Here is a 21398-nt window from a genome sequence, read left to right as displayed (position 1 = left end):
TATTAGAAGCAGGACACTAATATAAAAACTTTAAAAAAAAACTTTTTGCCATCTACTTCAGTAAAAGTATACATCAGATACCAACTATGCACTGGCCCAGGGCTGTTGCAATTTGATAATAGTCAAAAGCTACTTTTCTTTTAATTTGTAACACAAGCTTCCTTTTGACATTGTCCTCGGGGGTTTCTCAGGGAGTGGAGCAAACATTTGAGGCGATACTGATCCATACTATTTTCCTTATCGAATGAGTCAGCAATACAAACAACCTCAGTGATGTCAGGCCCAGTCATAAAACTTAAAAAGATGGAGAGATTTATAATAAGGAACTACTATGCCATATCCTTATAAAACGAAATAGTTTGTTGTTCACTTTAGAGTCTTTATCAGTCAGGAGAGGAGAAGCCAAATAGTTTCACTGGTTGAAGGGAGAATTATTCACCTGTCACTTATTTTCATTAGGTGTGATGTTGAATGTGCAATGAAGTAGCACATAGAAGCAAATAGAAATGCATGCCTAGTGACACACTCATCCTCAGACACACAAGTTCTCCTGCATAACCATTTCAATACACCTTTTTCTAGGGCTTGGCGTTCTAAAAAGGGACTAGGACAGTACAATGGGCCTCATTTATCGAACGTGAGCCAAACAAAATTGACCGTAAATCCTTGGAAATGCATTTACACAAATAATGTGGGATTTATCAAAATTCTAAACGAGTGATCTCGTTAAGTGATCAATATTATTTGAATGAGCCAAATTATAATAATTACTATAATATAAAAAGGCAACAGGATTCAGCATTCAAATGGGTGACGCTTCATTCCGGTAATCCTGATTAATTAATGCTTAAGAGGAGTTCAATATAAATTCCATAAAATATGTAGATACAGTTAGCTATGAATAGGGCATAAATCATAGCATAGACCTTTGTGTCTATGGCTGACCCCTCTTTACATTACATTTACATTTATTGCTTTATTAATAAGATTTGTTGCATGGCGTAGCCTACTTTGGAAAGAGCGCATATTCAAAGGCCGAGTCTATTTCTGTGGTGACACCACCAGTCGGTTCTGACCATACACTGTATAAAAATGGTTCCGATTGCTCAGACACCTCCTTCTGAGTTTGTGCAACACACTGGAGCCAGAACTCCACAAAGAAAATCCACACGCCGTTCCTGTCCAATTCCACACCGTGTTCAGGTGCTCATTCAAGACCACGTTTCCGTCCTCAGCTTCTTAGGGACTGGCACAAGACAGTGAAAACTTATCTCTGTCTCCCTCCTGGTTAATTCCAGACAACATCTCTCCTCAAATTTCATATCCTTGCCTCCAGTTTAATGTCAAACTCTTTTTGTTTTACCGGTTCCATAGTACATGGAACTCGAGACAGAGCAATATCCTCCCAGGCTTTAGTCTTCCCTGACCCTCACGTTCCACTGCTAACCCCCTATTTACTCTGGAATGTGTAGCTATCTAGGACACCGCACAACATTTTACACTGTGGCACATACGTAGTGTAGTCTATGTAGCCTTTATAAACAAAATTAGGCTAATTAGCAACCAACTATGTTTACATGTTAATTTGGCACATTAGTTTGCCACATCTCTGGTGTTTCTAGACCAGGACAATTAGCTTTTCCCCATCCATTTTTTAACAGAATAAACAATGAAAAAAATGCAAGAAGTTCAAGTTCAATTTACACCTGCAAACATCATGCCATAGAAGTGGCATGGTATGTGGTCGATGCGCTGCCTTTGTTTACAAGTTTTCTTTTTTGCCTCTCTTCATCTCTCTAACATGGAAACTGTCTTTATGTATCGTTCAGATCATCAGCTGCATGACACATATCACATGTCTGTTTTCTCATGAACTGCAACACATTTTATGTTTGCTTCCTGTTCCTGTACCTGTCACTAAGAAATTGAACTGCTGGGAACTCAATAATGAGTGAAAACAATCATGGCTGGCCTGCAGGCTACACTGTGAATTGTACTTTTCTGAGTTGTGCAGATTGGGAAGAACTTTCTCAGTTCTTTGCTAACAAATGTGGCCAGTTGAGTGAAGGTGGCGCAACAGGTTAAGATGCACCGGACTTGCGGTTGCAGTTCATTGCACAGTTTGATTCCCGGTCCTGCCAAAAGTCAAGTTTGGCCGGCTCTCGTGGAATGGCATAATTAGCTCGCTGCTCCAGAGGGAGGGACTTCGCAGGGCTAGTGGATCGCTGCGCACAACAGCACCCCGGGCGCCTCGGAATCATGGTCACGAGCATGAGACAAGAAGAAGGCGTGTTGCTCTCCTTCGGGCCGCAGAGGGACGGGGTATGGCCGGTGTATCCCCCAGCTAACACTAATTGGATTAGACGGGGTACAATTGGCTACCAAATTAGGAGGAAAAGGGAAAAATCTATGAAAATAAATGAAAATAAAAAAGATCCGCTGCACCTAAATCACAAAAATATACTATTTTTTTTGCTTAGCATAAAGCCTATTGGAGTCAGTAGCCTTCCTCCTTCAAAGTGAAGAAATACACCTTACAGAAACTCTGAAGCTCTTATTTACACAAGGTATCATGTGTATTTGAAATATAAGTGTGGGAAAAAAACTGTACAAACTAGAGACTGTTGTTTTCTGGGACGTTCTACCTTTTAAAACTACCTTCAGAAAGTGCGCAGTTCACCGAGCTCAACCAGTGGAAGATGGAAGAGGATACATGTGTATTCAGCAACAGTATTCCAAGTCTAACTTCTCCGAAAACAACGTCTGTGCATTTCAAATACACATGATAAGACAGCTTCAGACTAGCTGTAAGGTGTATGGCTTTAGGCTTCAAGTCTTAATGCTAACCTAACATGTTTTGCTATCATGGAAATTGAGTCTGGGTAAGTTGGAAAAAAGGTATATTTCCCAAAATGTTGGTGTTTTCCTAAAAGCTACCATCATAGAAAAATCTGTTCTGCAAACGAATTGATGTCAAAATATGATGCCAATATTATGGATAGGGCAAATGATCTCTGAAAGTTATTTTCTCTGCACAAAACTTATTTGGGAAAATGTAAAAACTAGCAAAAACATGTTTGCAGCCAATATAGCTAGACCGGAAGCAGATTTAACGAGTTGTATTTTCTGCGGTTGGGTCAGTGCATGTTGTTATACACTTGCCACATAAACACCACTAGTTTTTCATGGTCAGTCATGTCCTTTGTTTACGTTACGAGTCGTGCACCTGGAAAAATTGAAGGGTCGAAAGTTGGACATTTCAACTGGGAAATTCCGACCTCCGACTGCGAATTGAACACATTAGGCATTAGGCTTCATTGCTATGGCTGACCTCTCTTTACATTGGCAATGGTAATGGTAATGGCACATTACATTGCATTATTAGAAGATTTGGCATATGGCCACGTAACCACTTGTTTGAGGCTTGTGACACCTCCTTCTGGCTCTGTGGCAAGGACAGGGAAAACGTAGCTATAGGCTATTGCCAACACCCTCCGGTGGGATTCCAGGCAGTGACGTCTCTCCAATAATTTGGCCAATGCATTCCTCCAGACCAAGATACTTTCCTTCCTTTAGTGAAGCCTGGAAGCAGCAGCTTGTAGAACTAGTAAACTAATCACGATGGATTTAGCAAACTAACTAGCTCAGTAACATAGATACATACAGATACATAAAAATACATACAGAAAAGCTGCCTGTGAAGCAATATGTACACATAATGTGTACATGGGGGATGCTTTGACTTGTGGTAGAACCTATGCACTTGTAAATCGCTTTGGATTAAAAGCGTCTGCCAAATGACGAAAATGTAAATGTAATGTAATAATCTGTGGTTGGCAGAGCTGAACCTACTAGGGAAGGAAAGTACCACATTTTTCGCTTCCCGTTTGATATCAAACCATTTTATTTTTACCTGTTGCAAAGTGTGTGGAACTTTTAGAGTTTACAACAGCTAGGCTATACCTTGCCAGGCTTTAGTCATCCCCAGCTCTGACAATTGACTGCTGATACTACAGAATAAAATATGTTTTTGGCTTGCACTTCCATTAACAGAACTTCAATCTCCACTTTCAGCTATCTCTTTAAATAGCTGAAATTGCAAGCTCCTTATATGGTATTTTGGGGGTGTTAATGTATGCTAATCACAAATTTTGTGAATGAGCCTTTGATGTATGATTACTTGGTATTTACCAACATACACAAATGTGCATACAAAAAAAGCTGTGTGTAGTCATGTTTGATAAATTCGCCAGAAATTGGTTCGGTTCCGACACAGATTTCCACATTTTTTAAATAAATGAGGCCCAATGTGTTCACCCTTTGTAACTAGAGTGCCACCAAAAGTAAGCATGCCAATTACAGGAGGCACTGTCAACACATAAATGTACTGTGGCTGCAATGTTACAGACAGGTCAGACTATCGCTTGCAGTCATTAGCTCTGCGAAATGACTAGAGCAAAGGTGGCTACAAGGACGTTTCCGCACTATGGTGGAGAGAGGCCCAGGCAACGTGAGTTCCTGAACATCAGAAAGACACCATCTTTATTCAGCACCCACCAATAAGGCAATTTTTGTTATTCGAGTATTCTTTCTTTCACCTGGCAAATGGGCAATTGCCGAATCACAAGAACATAATGGCTGACTGACAGCGTACGTCACCGCGCCATCACATTCTGACGGCTTTAACACATTAAGTAATATCGATTTATGAATGTGGCGTGCAGATGGTGGGAGCCACAGAAAACATTTGAGGAAACACAGCCTTCTATCAGTGTCTATTTAAAAAATCAGTGAAGGTTAACCACTTAAGAATGGAGGATGGTTCAAAAACAGAGGTAGCAGCCTCGCTATCATTGAAATCACTTCTTACTTGCCTGCTGAGAGAATCAGGCACACTAAAAATTTATGTCAGCTAGTTACATATCCATGAACTTCATCTGACCTCATCGAATGTGAGTTTCATCTGCTCCAGTTTTTTTTTTTGATTTTCTGACTGTATCCTAATTCTCCCAGTTGAGAGCAAGCTGAAGCATTGACCAAAAGAAGGAAAGACTGTCAGGAAATGTTTTCACTTGAAATGAGACTGCAACCGGAGAGGGAAACTATTCTACTAAGCACCAAATAGCGACCTACAATGGGAAGTGAAGATGTACACATGATATGCATTTTAAAATAGATGTGCTAGCCAGACATTGATTCATTCGTTTTATCCAGGGTTTCTCTTCGCCCATTCAAAAAAGCATTGCAGCAAAACTGTTGGCAGTTTGCTCCTGGTTTTTGGGTAAGCTGGGTGCCTAATTACGTAACTGTATTAGCAACCACCCAATCAAACAATGGCAGAACTACTTGGGGCCCAAATCACGCCACGGAGTGGATAGTCAGCCCTTTGAATGGTCTTAAGACCGCCTCGTATTACATCATCCCCCATGGCTCAGAATCCTGGATTACCTCATGGAATGCTGATTGTCAAGAACCCTACTTTTCCCATCTGCAAAACTTTTTTGCCTCTGGCTAATTTTGTACATGCTGTTTAATTGACTCTTCCCTCCGTCGTGTGATCTCTGCCAGCAGAGAGAGACCAGGAGAAAACTATGAACTTTACATGACCCAAAAACTCTTCTTCGTAAAAATGTCATCTCTGTCCTCCCAACACATAAAACATACAGGCCTTGTGTCTGCACACATCTATGTGCTATTTTATGTTATATCAGTGACCACATGTAGCACGCATCAGTCAACAATTTTAGAGCAGCAAAACACTTCCCAAAACACCACAGTGGGCGAGAGCTGTGCAGAAGCTGTTACCGCACACTTCCACACACTGCCATTACAAAGCACATGTATTCTTTTCTTTGCACTCATTCTTTTATTTGGCTAGGAATTTTTTATTTATTTATTTTTACATAATTTGGCAAGTTAATTGTCACATTTGCATTATTTGGCTGATGTCAAATTTAGTACAAATGAGCGCCATTGACTCACTGGAGCCTTTGTGTTTGCAAGTGAACTCACATTACTTTCTTGCACTGATCATGTTAGAATAGATATGCAACATCTTGTGTCAAAAGGTGAAGACTACCCACTAATACAGAAAGGGAACAATCATACACAGTACTATACAGAAGTTTTAGGCACCCTAGACTTTATTATATTTTTGTGTGTGTTAGTATAAAAGAACACATTTGAGATTTTCCAAAAGATTTAATTTTTAAAAGTAACATATTACTGTAAGCAATTGACTACTTTTTACATAAAAACTTGATCAAGGCTGTCTGAGATCAGAAGCAAGGAGCCAATCAAAGTCTGCAAAAGAACTGTGGCAAGTTCTCCCACATGCTTGGAACAACCTCCCTGCTGATTGTCTTATAGAACTGCAGGACAGCGTTGGCTATCTATATCTTGATGCAATTTTAACGCTGAAGGGTGGTCACAAAAAATATTGATTTGATTCAGTTTTTAACTATTCTGCCAAATTACTAAAATGTAATGTAAAATGTATTGTATGTTTATTTAGGACCTTTCATTGAATGATTTTTTAAAGAATCTTATCTGTACAGAATGTTACACAGGTGCCTAAGACTTTTGCACAGTACTGTACATTATGAAACAAGGTCTGAATCAGGAAGGGGAAAACAGCCTGTCAAGCAAAAAATGACGCACCCATTGTAACAAACTGCATGTAGGAGCCCTGTCATTTTCTAGTGACTATGCTAGAACATACTTACATTTTCAGCATAAGCTCTGGGGCAAATAATACACTGTATAGTACAGGTGTACAAAAAATGCTGTGTTTCCACCCTGCCAGACTGCAGCTGTGTGCCTTGAAGCAGTTAATCAGTTGATCTGAATGGAGATTATGGAGTCAGTTCAACTTTGGGATGTTTGACTTGTCTGTTTATAGCTAATGTGCTAGGACTATATGTTCCTTCATCAGTTGAGTTAAAATCATTTAAACAGTGTCCTTTTGTCCTTTTCAAGTGGTGAAGTCAAAGCTATGTTGCGTGCATGGGGAGAATTTGCTTAACAAATTCTGACGTGCCTTCCTACAGCACAAACTTAGTGACAGATCTGTGTTACAGTCTCCATCTAAAGGCAAGCAAAGTACAGATTCCAAGTGTAAACAATATCTACCCATCAGCATGACCTTGTGTATATAAATACACTGGAGGTGAAACCAAAGAGTGGTCTTTTTCTGAGCTTCTATGAGAGTGCAGTCTATAAAGCCTTGACAACATCTACTGTAACCTTGGCTCACCGCTTCCAATTTAATGGGTGAACAACAGCCATGGAGAAATGACTGGCAGGAATAATCATGCCTTATATCTGCACCGGGGGTGGGGTGAGGGACCTTGCTGTGATGAACACAATCATTCAAATAAAGCCCAACTGAAGGGCCACTGGGAAAAGAGGAATGCTGAAATGTTCTAGCGTGGGTCCACGGAAGGAAAAAAAAAAGAACAATGTGGAGTCTCACCTGTTCTTCCCCCTGAACCTCAGCTGGCTCCCAGATTCACTCAGATCAGGAACAGCCAGGCTCAGAGCTGTGCCTGCTACACTACCTGTTTGTGCAGTTTCATGGTATTTAGTTTTTTTCTCAGAGGCTGGCTGATACGTAAAGAAGATACGGGCTCCGTATGACAGGTTCACAGTCAAAAAGGGGCTGAGGGGCCCTTTATTATGACAAAACATGGGTGGGTTCAGTTTCGCTTGCCCCCAGCAGAAATGAAAGCAAGAACTTTGTTTTCTGAAAACTCTGTTACTAGCTAGGGCCTTTTTTAAATCCAAAAGGGGTTGTTTTTGCGGACCACACAGCTTGGAAAACCCCCAAAATATCCAACAACCATACATAAAAGTGACAGGCCAAGACATTTGTCTGCATTACAGGGGGGTAATATAAATAATGCAAAGTGAAATTGATACAACAGAATACTGAAATCATTCCAAGAGAATCATATGAAGAACCAAATAAACTAGCCTACTTCAGCTTGCACATGCCACACAAGCAACTGTACGATTCATAAACAACTAAGGGCAGCAGCGGTCCAGATTGCACAGCACAGCTGCCACATGTGGGTCATTCAATTGCCTGATTGCCTGGCCAATCATCCCAAATGAGGGAAATTAACTTATTTACCTGGGTGCAATAATGGACCCACTGAGTTGAAAAATGTGGTTGCTTTGCCACAGAATGGCCTATATATTGCACATAATCATGATCTCTGGGGTGGCATGCAGTTATACTATGTAGGCTCTGGCACCAATGGCAGCCATTGTTATTTGTGAAACTCTAGTAGGAAATATTTTAATTAATCCCTGTATCAGTATAAAAATGTACTGACTCATGGAACGTATACATGTACATTCAGAAATTCTGTTTAAAACTCATTTAGAATATAACTGAGTGAATATACAAATTATTCTGAAATGATTTTAAAAATGATATTCATTATCAAGATGTCTGACAATGCACGGCCATATGGCCATATCCGTGGTTATGACAATACCCATAAGTGGTCCAAACCTATACTTTAAGCAGATGCTTTAAGATCGCCATAGGGAACTCGACGTCATCGATATCAGCATGAGTCAAAAGCACCCCCACTGGAGGAGCCTGCACCGCATGATGCGCTGCTCCACCTCTTAAACAAGTAGCTGAATGGTCCTATTTGCAGGACTGTCACGACTGTCGTTACATTAAAGATTATTTACGCATATTGTTATATGTAATACCCAGTATACGTCATACATAAATGAGCATATTCCTGCACTCATATTTGCTCGGTTCAGCCTTCTCAGTAAAAGGCTACACGTCGTCGTTACTCCAATTACAATCCCATACAGTGTTTTCATTGCTAAACTGCATTCTCATAAACTAATATTAATTTAAAAGAAAATTGTATCAAAAGATCAACATTAAACCGCATGTGTCAAGACTCACGATTTTGTTAAACGTGAGTTTTCATATTGCTTAAACGCAGTGATTAATGTAATATTATTTATTTCTTAAACTTTCTTTTAGAGTACACTGAGATTGCTTTTAGACTGGAACTAGAGAACAATTATTCAAACGATGAAATAGCTTTTCAAACTACAAATGCCAGCTTTATAAATTAAAAGTGGCGATTAGGTCATCAGACAAACTCAACCAACAAATCAGTCTTGTGTAAATTCATTTACATTTTGAATATTACAGAGTTAATGAGACGCAACATAACCGTACCTTTATGAAACAGCCGAACAGACCGCTTTCTGAATATGAATCGTTGTTCTGAATGAGTTTCTGTTAGCTCCTGTAATTAACGCCTACGCGAGAGGTGTATTCCAAGTTTTCGAAGTTTTCACCTCTGAGCACAACACCAAGTCTTCCGGTCTCTGGCAACCAGGTAGTCACTCAGAGCTAACCTTTTGGGAGTGGTTGTGGAGCCAACAGTCTTTTAACCCATTCCTTCCTGGCCACTCGTCGTGATTTAATAAGTAGACTGCAGAATGAACCTGTTTGCCTACATGCTCTTTTTAAACGATATTCATAGGAACCGGTTTAAATTCAGCGGTGCATCCACCTCTATTTTCTTTGTCCGTCTAAATATATGTGTCTGAGATCTACCCATCCAGCGGGCATAAACCTCAATGAATCTGCACAGCTTGTGTTCTGCACTGATGCCCATGAATAGGGGAAAACGGGGTTGGTTGGCACATGGGCTTTTTGGCACACAGCTCCTTTGAAGGTCATAGAAAACGTTTTCTTGAACTGCACTCATCTATCATGTTAAAACATTTGGAAAAGTAACTCACTTTTTACTGAGGGGAACATTTCAGTTTTGTAGGATCTAAAGTCCAAAAATTTTCTCACACTAAACATATCATTAAATTGTGTTTGTGATATTACTCCTTACTTCAAGGAGTTATGAATCAGCTTTTTGATATAAGATTTGAAAGTATGTGATGAGTGATGTTAGCAGGGTCATATTTTCAAAGAGGTGGGCCCCAATGTGAGTGGGGTTGGTTGTCACACACAGATACAAAAATGCACATGGGCCCACAGTCCATAGGTCTGATCCACATGCACACAGGTTTACACAAACATGCACATGCACACACACACACACACATTCACTCATGAGAGGAAAGAGAAAGGGAGAAAGATAAAAGGAGATAAAAGTAGGCTTATAGGCATGGCATTTCTATTAATGAACTGGTTAAACATACTGCTTGTTTCAACTCTATTTTACATTATATTTATTATACGTTTTATATTGTATGTATATACAGTATTTATTATATTTATATTCTCTCTTTGAGTATTTGTGCTTTCTAGCTGTTATTTGAATTATATGGTGAAAATTGTTTCTGTTGGTTGTTTCATTATTTGTAACTATACCATTTTTACATTGTGCCAACCAACCCCATAATGTGTGCCAACCAACCCCTGTGTTGCACAACATGAATTTAATAATTAGTCGCATAATTGTAGAAAACATGCGTTGACATTCATGTATATTTATACATTACTGATACATTGCCTTTCATTTTCTACTGGTTAAAATATTCTAACACACATTATGCCAGAGAAATATAGAAAAGAGTAAAAAGTATGCCAACTATCCCCGCTCTCCCCTACCTAGTTTGTTCTCAGAACAGCATTCCCACAATCCAACCACACTTTAACACTAAAATTAAATCCAATGCCATCACAATATTTTCACCAGTCAGTGAGCACATGCTACAGTTGTGGTAGTGTTGGTAGTAACACAAACATTATATTACGAATGTATTCCTTTTAACATGTCCAAACACAACCTATTTCATATCGACAAAGATGCAGAAAACCTACAGTGCGGTCCGTAAGTATTTGGACAGTGACACATTTTTTGTTGTTTTCGCATGGTACTCCAGCAAACAAACAGTTTAAATAAGATAAGAAGTGCAGATTTTCAACTTTAATTTGAAGGTTTCTACATCAATATAGGGTCAACCATGTAGGAATTACAGCCTTTTTTATACATAGACTGTTTAATTTGGGGGACCAAAACTAATTGGACAAACGAACACAAACTGAAATAAAGTAATCATATGTTGGAAATACTTTGCAACCAATGACTGCCTGTAGTCCCATACACCCATAGACATCACCAGATGCTGGGTATCTCTCCTGGTATTTTTCCTGGTGATGCTCTAACAGGCCTGTACTGCAGCCCCTACTCAGCTCCTCCTTGCTTTGGGGGCTATTTGCCTTCAGTCTGGTCTTCAGCAAGCATGTTCAATTGGATTGAGGTAAGGTGATTGACTTAGCCAGTCAAGAACATTCCATTTTTGGCCCGAAAAAACATTGGCTACTTTGGCTGTATGTTTTGGATTGTTGTTCTGCTGCATGATGAAGCGTCATCCAATCTGTTTTGAGGCATTTGAAATTTAAAAATTGGGGGAGGATATGTATAAACACTGCTACAATTCCTGCACTGCTCACCCAATATTAATGTAAAAACCCTCAAATTAAGGTGAAAAGTCTACACTTCATGTCACAGACATTGTTTTATTTCATTGTTCAATGTGTCACTGTCAAAATACTTACAGACTGCACTGTAGTTCCGCAAGTGGACTGGCACCCCACAGGAATTTGGGCCCCATTATTTGTAAAAACAGAAGTTTAACTGTGTCTTTGTATTGAAAAAGGAAAGGACCTAAATCAGTATAGGCAGGCCTTGGTCTCACTTTGCCTCTTTTCTGACAGACAAACAACAATTAACAACACGCCTTCAGTAAGAAACCTCACAGAGGTTCTTGCAAGCTCTCAGGCCTCTCACACTTGACAAGCCCAATTTCCTCTTCAGCAAAAATAGTGCAGCATCATCATCACAGGAAGTGCATAACAGGAAGTAATTTCTATACATGCTGCACGACACTGGTCTTTTAGGAATCCAGGCTATCTTAATTATAGCCGGGTGATACAATGTACTCCCTGTTTTAATTATAACAAAGCAAATATATTAAATCTATTACAATAGACTGTGTAAGTTAGAATTAAATTTAAGAAATTCATTTTACCTCTTTTACACAGTTTCAGGCCGGATTCCTTCAAAGACAGCTAGATTGTCTACATTGTTCTAGCATGTGATGCAGGGTGCAATCCCATACCTAGGTGTTCCTATTCTTAGATGGAGATTTATTTATTTATTTGCTGTCTAATCAATAATTGTTTTTATGACAACAATTCACCTACTTTACAATGGGCTCACCCCCTTTGTAAGGCTTGATATATTTGCTTCACCATTCCTCACAGATCTGCATTTTATGTTTGAAGAAGCAGCACTAATGGGAACACACTATTCATAAATAGGAAAGGCTAGGGTGGGAAGCTATAGCTGTAATCTTGCCAAGAATATACAGTACTGTGCAAAAATCTCAGGCACCTGTATAACATTTTGTACAGATAAGATAAAAAAATAATTCAATGAAAGGTCCTAAATAAACATACTATAAATTTTACATTACATTTTAGTAATTTGGCAGAATAGTTAAGAACTTCTCTGAGATAGCCAACGCTGTCCTGCAGTTCTATTACACAGGAGGGAGGTTGTTCCAAGCATGTTGGAGCACTTGCCACAGTTCTTCTGCAGACTTTGGTTGGCTCCTTGCTTCTGATCTTAGACAGCCTTGATCAAGTTTTTATGTAAAAAGTAGTCAATTGCTTACAGTAATATGTTACTTTTAAAAATTAAATACAAAAATGTCTCTTTTGGAAAATTAATATTTGGAAATCTCAAATGTGTTCTTTTTTACTAACACACACAAAAAAAATCAACAAATATATAATAAAATCTAGGGTCCCTCAGACATCTGCACAGTACTGTATCCTGAATTATTGACTTGTATTGCTCCTACAAGGTGCTCTAAAAAATCAGCCTGTATTCAATCAACATTCACGTTAACTTCAAAGTAAAGGCAAGTGTTTGTCTACACATTTTCTTAGAGGTTCAGTTCTTCAGAAGTTTGAATGATTTCTGAACTTTCCGAATTGTGTTTGTGAAGTAAAAAACATACTTGTAATTGTTAGTGAAATTCCAATAATTAATATAGCATGACAATTGCAATAAAGCACATCAGTTATTGCAAAACAAAAATAAATTGTAAAGAAACTGTCAAATGAAGATAGTCAATCAGTTCCATGCACCAGTCAATACCTACCTTGTATCAGTCATTAATACCAATCACAACTCCAGCTAGAAACTTTATGTGCAATTTATAACTCAAAGAAAATAACCTGCGATGGGTTTTTAGGATGTGACACGTCCACCCCATCAAAAAGTCAAGTCAACCACAGTGCACAACCCCTTGTCCAAATCTGCATGCTGATTCACAAGTGCCTCTAGTTTTTCACATTAATTACATTAATGGCATTTGGCAGACGATCTTATCCAGAGTAACATACAGTTGATTAGACTAAGTAGGAGACAATCCTCCCCTCGAGCAATGCAGGGTTAAGGGCCTTGCTCAAGGGCCCAATGGCTGTGCAGATCTTATTGTGGCCAGGTCGAACCAGCGACCGTGCATGTGCCAGTCATGTACCTTAACCACTACGCTACAGGCCACCCTAGATTGGACACTTGAATTCTCTAAGTGCTGCCCTTCATAAATGAATTGTTCAGTAAACATAATGAAGCACGCCTCCCTCGCCCTGTAGTCCAAACGTTTCCCGATCCCCAAGTGTGATAAGAACTGTTGATTATGCCGACAGCAGATTCTTTGAGGAGATATAAATCGTGAAAATGGGCTTTTACATGACTCTTCATTTTAAACAAGTCTGTGAAAAATATCATACAAATATGATGTGTGTTTCAATTCAATATGGAACCAAAGAAGTGTAAGGCAGAATGGTCAGAATTTAAACAGTAACAACCTATCCCTCATGTGCTTCATTCCATCTAATATTTACTTGACCACTGAATTCCTCAGCATAGACAGAGTGCTTTGAAGGAGTTTCTTGGTAGTACCAAGCCGGAGTGTGCCTGACATAAATGGCCTTTTATTTGGGAATCAGCTCAAAGGAAACAGGAAGGTTTGTTTGCTTTCATTGGAGATTAAGTGAACTACTGTAATTAACTAGTGACTATGTGTTTAACACCACAATTTATTGAGCACCTACAATTTGTATCATTAACTACTCCACACTTTTGAACACTACAAGTGAAGTTTGTTTCATCAAGTTTAATCTTACTTGTTTTATCATGCAGTTATCCTGTAGTGCCCCCTATCTGCTCAAACTTAAATCACATCATTGCTGTTATTTTCATAGCATAATTTATCCCTTTTACCGCTCACTTAATCTACTACTTTGTTCATCTCTGCTCTTTCTGCTTGATACTGTACTAGTAATAATAATGGTTAATAATGTATTATACAAACTATACAGCGATGTTCATTAATTCAGTATGACTAATACAATCATAGTTATTATTATTTATCAAGGTCATATTTTCATACATTTTTGTCCAAGGTAGGCTATGTGCATTATTTCCAAGAACTGTAAATAAAGAACTTGTAACTATGCACCTGCTGGATGTTATAATTCCACTCAAATCACATTCATGACAGAGTATTATATGGTAAGAGATCATATCACTTATTTGTCCATCATATGTTCATATTGTATATCACCTATGATAAAAATGTATCCATCCTCATGGTGTTAAGTCTGTTTTAAACTATAAACAAGGAAATAGTGCCCCCCTGTGTTATAAACACAGAAAATGTTTGCATATCTTGTAAGTTTCTATCTGTAAGAATATTGAAACTGAACTATACATTTACCTTAATTTGACCTATTCCCCATCTGGCATAGTTTATGTTTAAGAACACTCAAGTTGCTCAAGTTCTGGTGTCCAAGCTTCATGAATGCAGCAAGTGACCATTACTACAGCTGTAGTATTTGGACAGTGACACAATTTTTACTGGACTCCAGCACATTGGATTCAAAATTAAACTATGAGGAACTAAAGTGCAGACTGTCATCTTTAGTTTGATTTTAGTTTGACTTTAGTTATCCATATTAAGCAATCCATGTAGGAATTACAGCCCGGTTCCATTTGAGGGGGCCAAAAGTAAAGGCAAGAATGGTAAAGGCAAGACGGCTGTTTCTTGACCAAATGTGTGCTATTGCATCGTTACTTCACTACAAGAAAGCTAGGGGAATATTGAGTTGATTATAGGTGTGGCATTTACATTTTCTATTTCTGTTTTCTCTCAACATGAGAACCGAAATGGCAATGCCAGTAAAGCATGCCATCACAAGGCTTAATAATAGTCACAACCAATATTTTGAATAAATTGATCAGAGACACAGCAAAAATATTGGGTGTGTTAAAATCTACTTGGAGCAAGAAGCAAGAATTCATGAGACCACTGTAGTTGATGACTGTAGAATACTTTCCATTGTGAAGAAAAATACACTTTTCAAACGTCAGATTTAAAAAAAGCTCTCCATGTAAAAGGCATAGATGTGTCTAAGACTACCACAAAGAGAAGGCTGCAGCAGCATAACCACAGAGGGTTCATCGCAAGATGCAACTCACTGACAAGCCGAACGACCAAAGGTTAGAGACTGCAGAAAGGAAGGAACTGCTCCAAATGAGCATGTGTTTCACTTGCTGAAGACAAGACAAACAGGAACTGAAGATGGCTGCAGTATAGGCATTGCAGAGCATCACCAGCAAAGATGCCTAGCATCCGGTGGTATCTATGGGTCTTCATACTTCAGAATGCTGTTATGTTCCTGTTATCTGTCTGTTAGTTTATCTTAGTTTATCATTGTTTATCATTGTTATTCTTGTGATTTGTTATTTTTCATTATATTATCTGGTTATTGTTCCCATTATAGTTTAACATTCGTTATCCCCTGTTATGTCTGTGTCAGAATGTTTCTGAGCCCGAGTCACTCCCCTGTCTGCGTGCTTGACTATTTGGGTGGTTTCGGTAGTTTCCAGGTTTTCAACATTTCTTCCAGCCTCGAATTCCTTACTTCTGATTTCTCTTGATAGTTAAATGTTGTAAAGCACTATTCTTACTAATTACTACTAATTTAGATATTGTACAGTACTACTCCAATTAATACACTTACTGTCTGTCTAAGTAACAAACTAACAGTCACTTTACTTGGGTAGTTTAGATTAATCACGTAACTAACTCACGAACATAATCTCCTAGATTTTCATGCTGTTCTCTAACTCCGCCTTCCTATGCTATCCCTGATTACTTGCTTAGTTTCAGTGAAGTATTCGCACCTGTCTCGTACTATCACTACGTCTTCACTCTATGCAAATGTCTACTCCCTAATCTGGAGCCGTACATTTTACATGAGTGTTACGTGCATCCAGTCTGCGTTTTCGTCTCCCCCTGTTATTGTATCATTACCCTATTATGTCCCCCACCTGTTGTCTATTTGTTTAGCCCACCTTCTCCTGAGCCCCACCTAGATTGTCACCTTCTCTCATGTATTTAAACCTCAGTCTCCGCAGTAACCTTTGTCAGAACGTTGATCATCATTGCAGTTTCTAGTAAGACTGTAAGAGATTCCTTAGACACTCTTTGCCCGACCTCAAGTTTGCCTTTGCCCTTTTGAGTCTTGATTTTTGACATTCGTTTTTGTACTTTTGACTTCCCGCCTGCCTTATCCTGTAGTACCTCTGCACTTCTGATTTTTGGACTGTCTGGACTGTTTATCACTATTCTTATGGCTACTCAATTTGGAACTGTTATTTATTGGATCTCCTGGCTTTGACTTCTGGACTGTAATAAACCGCGTTTCTGATTATCCCTTGGTCTGCGCTTGCGTACGTAACAACTGCATTGAATGAATGCAAGGGATTAGCATTCAAGGACTAACTGTGATGATTTATTTAAAATTATGTTAATTTGTGCAATTACATTTGGTCCCCTAAACTGGAGGGACTATGTATACAAAGGCTGTCATTTCTATCACCCAGTATGGAAGTAAATACCCTCAAATTAAAGCTTACACCTCATATTGTTTCACTTCAAATCCAATGTGCTGGAATGCTGAGCCTAAACAACAAAAATTGCGTAACTGTCCAAATACTTAGGGACTGCACTGTAAAACCTGTTTGTGCTTTTTCTGCCACATTGCTGATTATATATACAGTATATCCTATGTAGAGAAAAATGTGTTCACAAAGAATTCAGGACAGATTTCCAACTTTACCTGGATAGCAGGAGGAGGGGGTTGGACTGGAGTAGGAGCAACAGGTGGAGCTTCAGCCATGGAAGGGAGAGGAACAGAGGGGGGAACAGGGGTGGGCACCCTGTCCATCTCTGAGGAGGCTTGAGCATTCTGCGTGTCTCGGATAGTCTCATAAATGTTCTCAGTGTCCTGAGTAGAGTCAGCCTCCTGCCTGAGTTTTAAAGTTACTGGCGGTTCTGGTAGTTCCATTGACTGTCTGAGTTTCGCCTCCTTGATAACCGGCGGCTCCAGTAACCTTGAATGAGTTGATTGTGTTCCTGAATCAGCAGGGCTGAAGGCGCCAGGGGCTATGTTATACCTTTTTGTGTGTTGTAGGATGTTTTTTGAGAAAGATAAGGGTACAGGGCCGTCACTGGGGTGTGTTTGCTGTGCATTGACAGAATCCACAGGTCCATAATGCTTTAAGTCCTGAAGGTCTTGAGGGGTACCAAACGTTGACATTCTTTCTTCAGCTCTCTTGCCACTGCTCGATAGTGAACGGAGCCTGAACATGACTTCATTGGGCTTCTCACAGGACAAATCCATGGGACCTTTGTCGATCAAAGGCTCTGAGGTCCTCAGGCCATTGGGCCTAGTGAAGTCCAAAGGGGAGGGAAAATCCACTGGGAGCTCTTTCACATATTTGGCAGGGATGTAGAATGGTTTGGTTTGCTCATCCTTGCGGACATGCCACCAGTGATCATTGGTCCTGTTCACAAGAATGTACTTTTCGTTGGGTTTGATGGACACAAAGCCGCCGTCTCTGGCAGTGTACTCAAACTCAAACTCCACCAACACCTGCTCCTTATTGGCCACAGCAGTCACCTCAGTCATTTTCCCAAGGAACTTTGTACAGCAAAATGATCAGGACTGGAAAGGGGTAATCTTGGAGCTGTGAATCAAAAGTGACAAAAGAATGAATTATGTTCAGACAGTGGTCAACAACAACAAATTAAATAGGCTTCTACATTGTAGTATAAAGTCAATAGTTACAGCCAACTGCAGTTATACAGTGAGCTCCATAATGTTTGGTACAAATACATACATATATTTTTTTATTTTTTTATTTGGCTCTGTACTCCACAATTTTAGATTTATAATCAAACTATTAACATGGGGATGAAGTGCAGCTTTTATGAAGTGTTTTTTTTTCATTCATTCCTTTTTACACCGAGCAATTTTACATCACTATGGTAATGGGATATACCATTTGAAAGCATTAAAACTTCTACTTGTATAACCTATTTTAAGATGCCATTGCTTTAGCAACAACAGTTCCTTATTTTGTAACATCTGTGGTAAAACAAGCGTGGGGGGACCTGACCTCTGCAGTTTGGAAGCCACAGGAAATATGGTAATGTCAGTGTCTTAAACACATCCGTGTGCAAGAAAATTCAGTATAAATTCAGCTCATGAAAGAACCGATGTTCTTCAAAGACTTCAATGTTATTGAAGTGACGACTTTGTGATGCCTACATCTAAATAGAGGACTTTCTCTGCAGGACTTCCAGGGAATCTTTTGTCTGAGTGAATATTTCTGAGGAAGACACTTGAACACTGTTGACTCCACAATAGAGGGCATTTTCAGTGACGTGATATTGGTGAACATCTATATATATTCTCAAAATATTGTATTATTATTCAGTTTGCTTATAAATAAAAATCCATTCTGCTTTTGAATAATACATAGCATGTGAAATTGTGGAATGTGTTCGACTTGTTGATGGGGGTTGGGTATTTTGACAAAAACCTCAGTGGTCTTCAATGAATATATTAGTATACAAGATGGTATTATTCTGATTATTGTACTTATTTTTTATGATCTTCTCGACCTGTAGCTGTCTGAGGAGAGATGCAAGGAGAGGGATGTTGGAACAGAGAGGGAGGTTGTTTCTTCCCCATTCTGAAATTTGGTCTGAAAAACAGCTCAAACTCTTGACCATGACTGCATGCTTTTATGCATTTAGTTGCTGCCACATGATTGGCTGATGAAATATTTGTATTTACAAGCTGGGTGTGGCACGGATGGTGCAGTGGGTAGCACTGCTGCTTCACAGCAAGGAGGTCCTGGGTTTGAATCCCCGTCGGCCGGGGCCTCTCTGTGTGGAATTTGCATGTTCTCCCTGTGTCGTGTGGGTTTCCTCCAGGTATTCCAGTTTCCTCCCACAGTCCAAAGACATGCAGGTTAGGCTGATTGGAGAGTCTAAATTGCCTATAGGCATGAGTTTGTGAGTGAATGGTGTGTGTGCCCTGCAATGGACTGGCAACCTGCCCAGGGTGTATTCCGGCCTTTCTCCCAATGTATGCTGGGATAGGCTCCAGCCTAAGTGGTCACTGAGTGTATTTCCAGTTTGGTAGAACTATAAGTTTGTTGTGCAAATCATTGATGCAGGCATATTTATGGAAGCAAATGTCCCACCTGGTCAAGGTATGACTGAAGGTTTTCTGACTGAAGTTTGTTTGTCTGTTTTTGAGAAAACTATATATATACTATAGGACTGAGTTGGAACCACTAGTATAGATAAAAAAATGTGTTTCACTTTTCAACATTACTGTACAAACTGGTTCAACAAAATCAAATCCAATCGTATTGCATATTGTCAGCAGCACCCATTACTAAGCAGCAGTGTGAAGGTGTTTATCTGACTTTCCAAAACACTCGCTGTGTCTGTGTGCAATCCCACACTGGCAATAAAACCTCAGGAATGCCACAAAGCCAGGAGCTAAGCAGTTAGAGTGGAGTGTGGTGTGGCTGAGGTGGTGGTGTCTCCTGTTGGGTAGGTCTGATGTCAGAACCCAACCAACAGAAGGCAGACTGTGGAATCTTTCTGTGTACCTGAGGGCAGGTGGTTTTTTGAGCTGTCAGACGCACACTGTCCTGTTTTTAAGAATTATACTTGCACATATCAGGTGGTGCATAGTTATCACAGTTCTGTTAATTTTTTTACTAATATTTTTTGAGAACACTATTAAATTACTCAATAGTAATAGTAGTACCCCCTGTGAGAATCCCATTGTGAAAAGTAACACACAAAACAGAGTTTGTTTAATTTTGGTGATGAGGATTAATATTTCACCCCTCTGATTTTTTGCCTACTGAAAGTTTCTTAAGAGTTTTTTAAGAATGTAGATGCTTGTTCAGTTCTATATTTTGGCCATGAAAATAAACACATGCTCTCTCACAGAACCTTTAAAAGCAAATAAGAGCACAATCCATATTTTTCTCCTTGTGTTGGTTTTTCAAATTTTGTATAATGTGCCTTGAATAGTCAGTCAGTTATTGTCTTTGTCTTGTAATTTACAATAGCAACTTTGAGAGCCCTGTAATGACTGATAATGTAATAACGACACATAATTTAACGCCACGTAATGTAACGACTGTGCATAATGTAACACATTTTTTAATACAAACTGATCATATAATAACCAGTCAATAATGTAATAAAACTGTTGAGCGGATAACATAATAACTTTTTGCACATATCGTAATAACTTTATATGAATTATTACATTATGAATCTAGTAAAATCTTTTTGGATTAATAGTGTAATAACATACTATATTACACTATATTACAACATTATGAAGCAAGTAAAAACTTAAGGAGTAATTGCTTCAAAGTACAGTTTAACATTATAAAATCAAGTAGATTCTCAGGACAATGGGCATCTTACCCCAAATCTCAAGTTGGCCTTAGTGTTTAAGCAATATAATTACTCTAGAAACTATAAAAATTGGTTGCTCTTCATATTACTGTACTAACACTGTCCTAAAGTGCTAACAATGTGGATGAACCCTATGAATTCAATAACTCAATACGGACGTCAGGTCTTTAACTGCATTAAGAATATGCAGACATTTGGTACTCAAATATTGAATATAGAGGGTTGATAAGGGTTGATGTAATAAATGGTAAATGGACATCAATGGACATTTATATAGCACTCGCTATATAGCAGTCACTATTCAGCTAATGTCACTAATGTCTAATGTCTGGCCATTTTACCCCCTTTTAATGGATCTTGCCATGCTGCAGGTGGCACATTTGGGATCAATAGGCTTTAACTGCTTGGCTGGGTTCTGGCAAACCAAATACAGATTGGTTCCTCCCTAATATGACGCAAAACTGGTGAGCAAATAGTATTATAATATGTTATGCCTTTAATCT

At 39.0% G+C, this 21398-nt stretch overlaps 1 protein-coding gene across 4 annotated transcripts in view; it reads right to left on the bottom strand.

Annotated features, from left to right (window-relative positions):
- Positions 1–21398, bottom strand: part of LOC133122021 (rho GTPase-activating protein 27-like) — a 55567-nt gene that overhangs the window by 26679 nt on the left and 7490 nt on the right. For all 4 annotated transcript variants that reach the window (XM_061231675.1, XM_061231678.1, XM_061231676.1 and 1 more), the window contains exon 2: positions 17213–18122. In XM_061231675.1, the coding sequence (XP_061087659.1) occupies positions 17213–18064 (852 nt within the window). In that variant the 5' untranslated portion in view covers positions 18065–18122. The remainder of the gene's footprint in view (positions 1–17212; positions 18123–21398) is intronic.

Source organism: Conger conger, chromosome 2 (genome assembly GCF_963514075.1).
Source record: "Conger conger chromosome 2, fConCon1.1, whole genome shotgun sequence".
NCBI lineage: Eukaryota > Metazoa > Chordata > Actinopteri > Anguilliformes > Congridae > Conger > Conger conger.
Note: the sequence above shows the minus strand (reverse complement) of the source record. Positions and strands in the feature narration are given on the sequence as shown.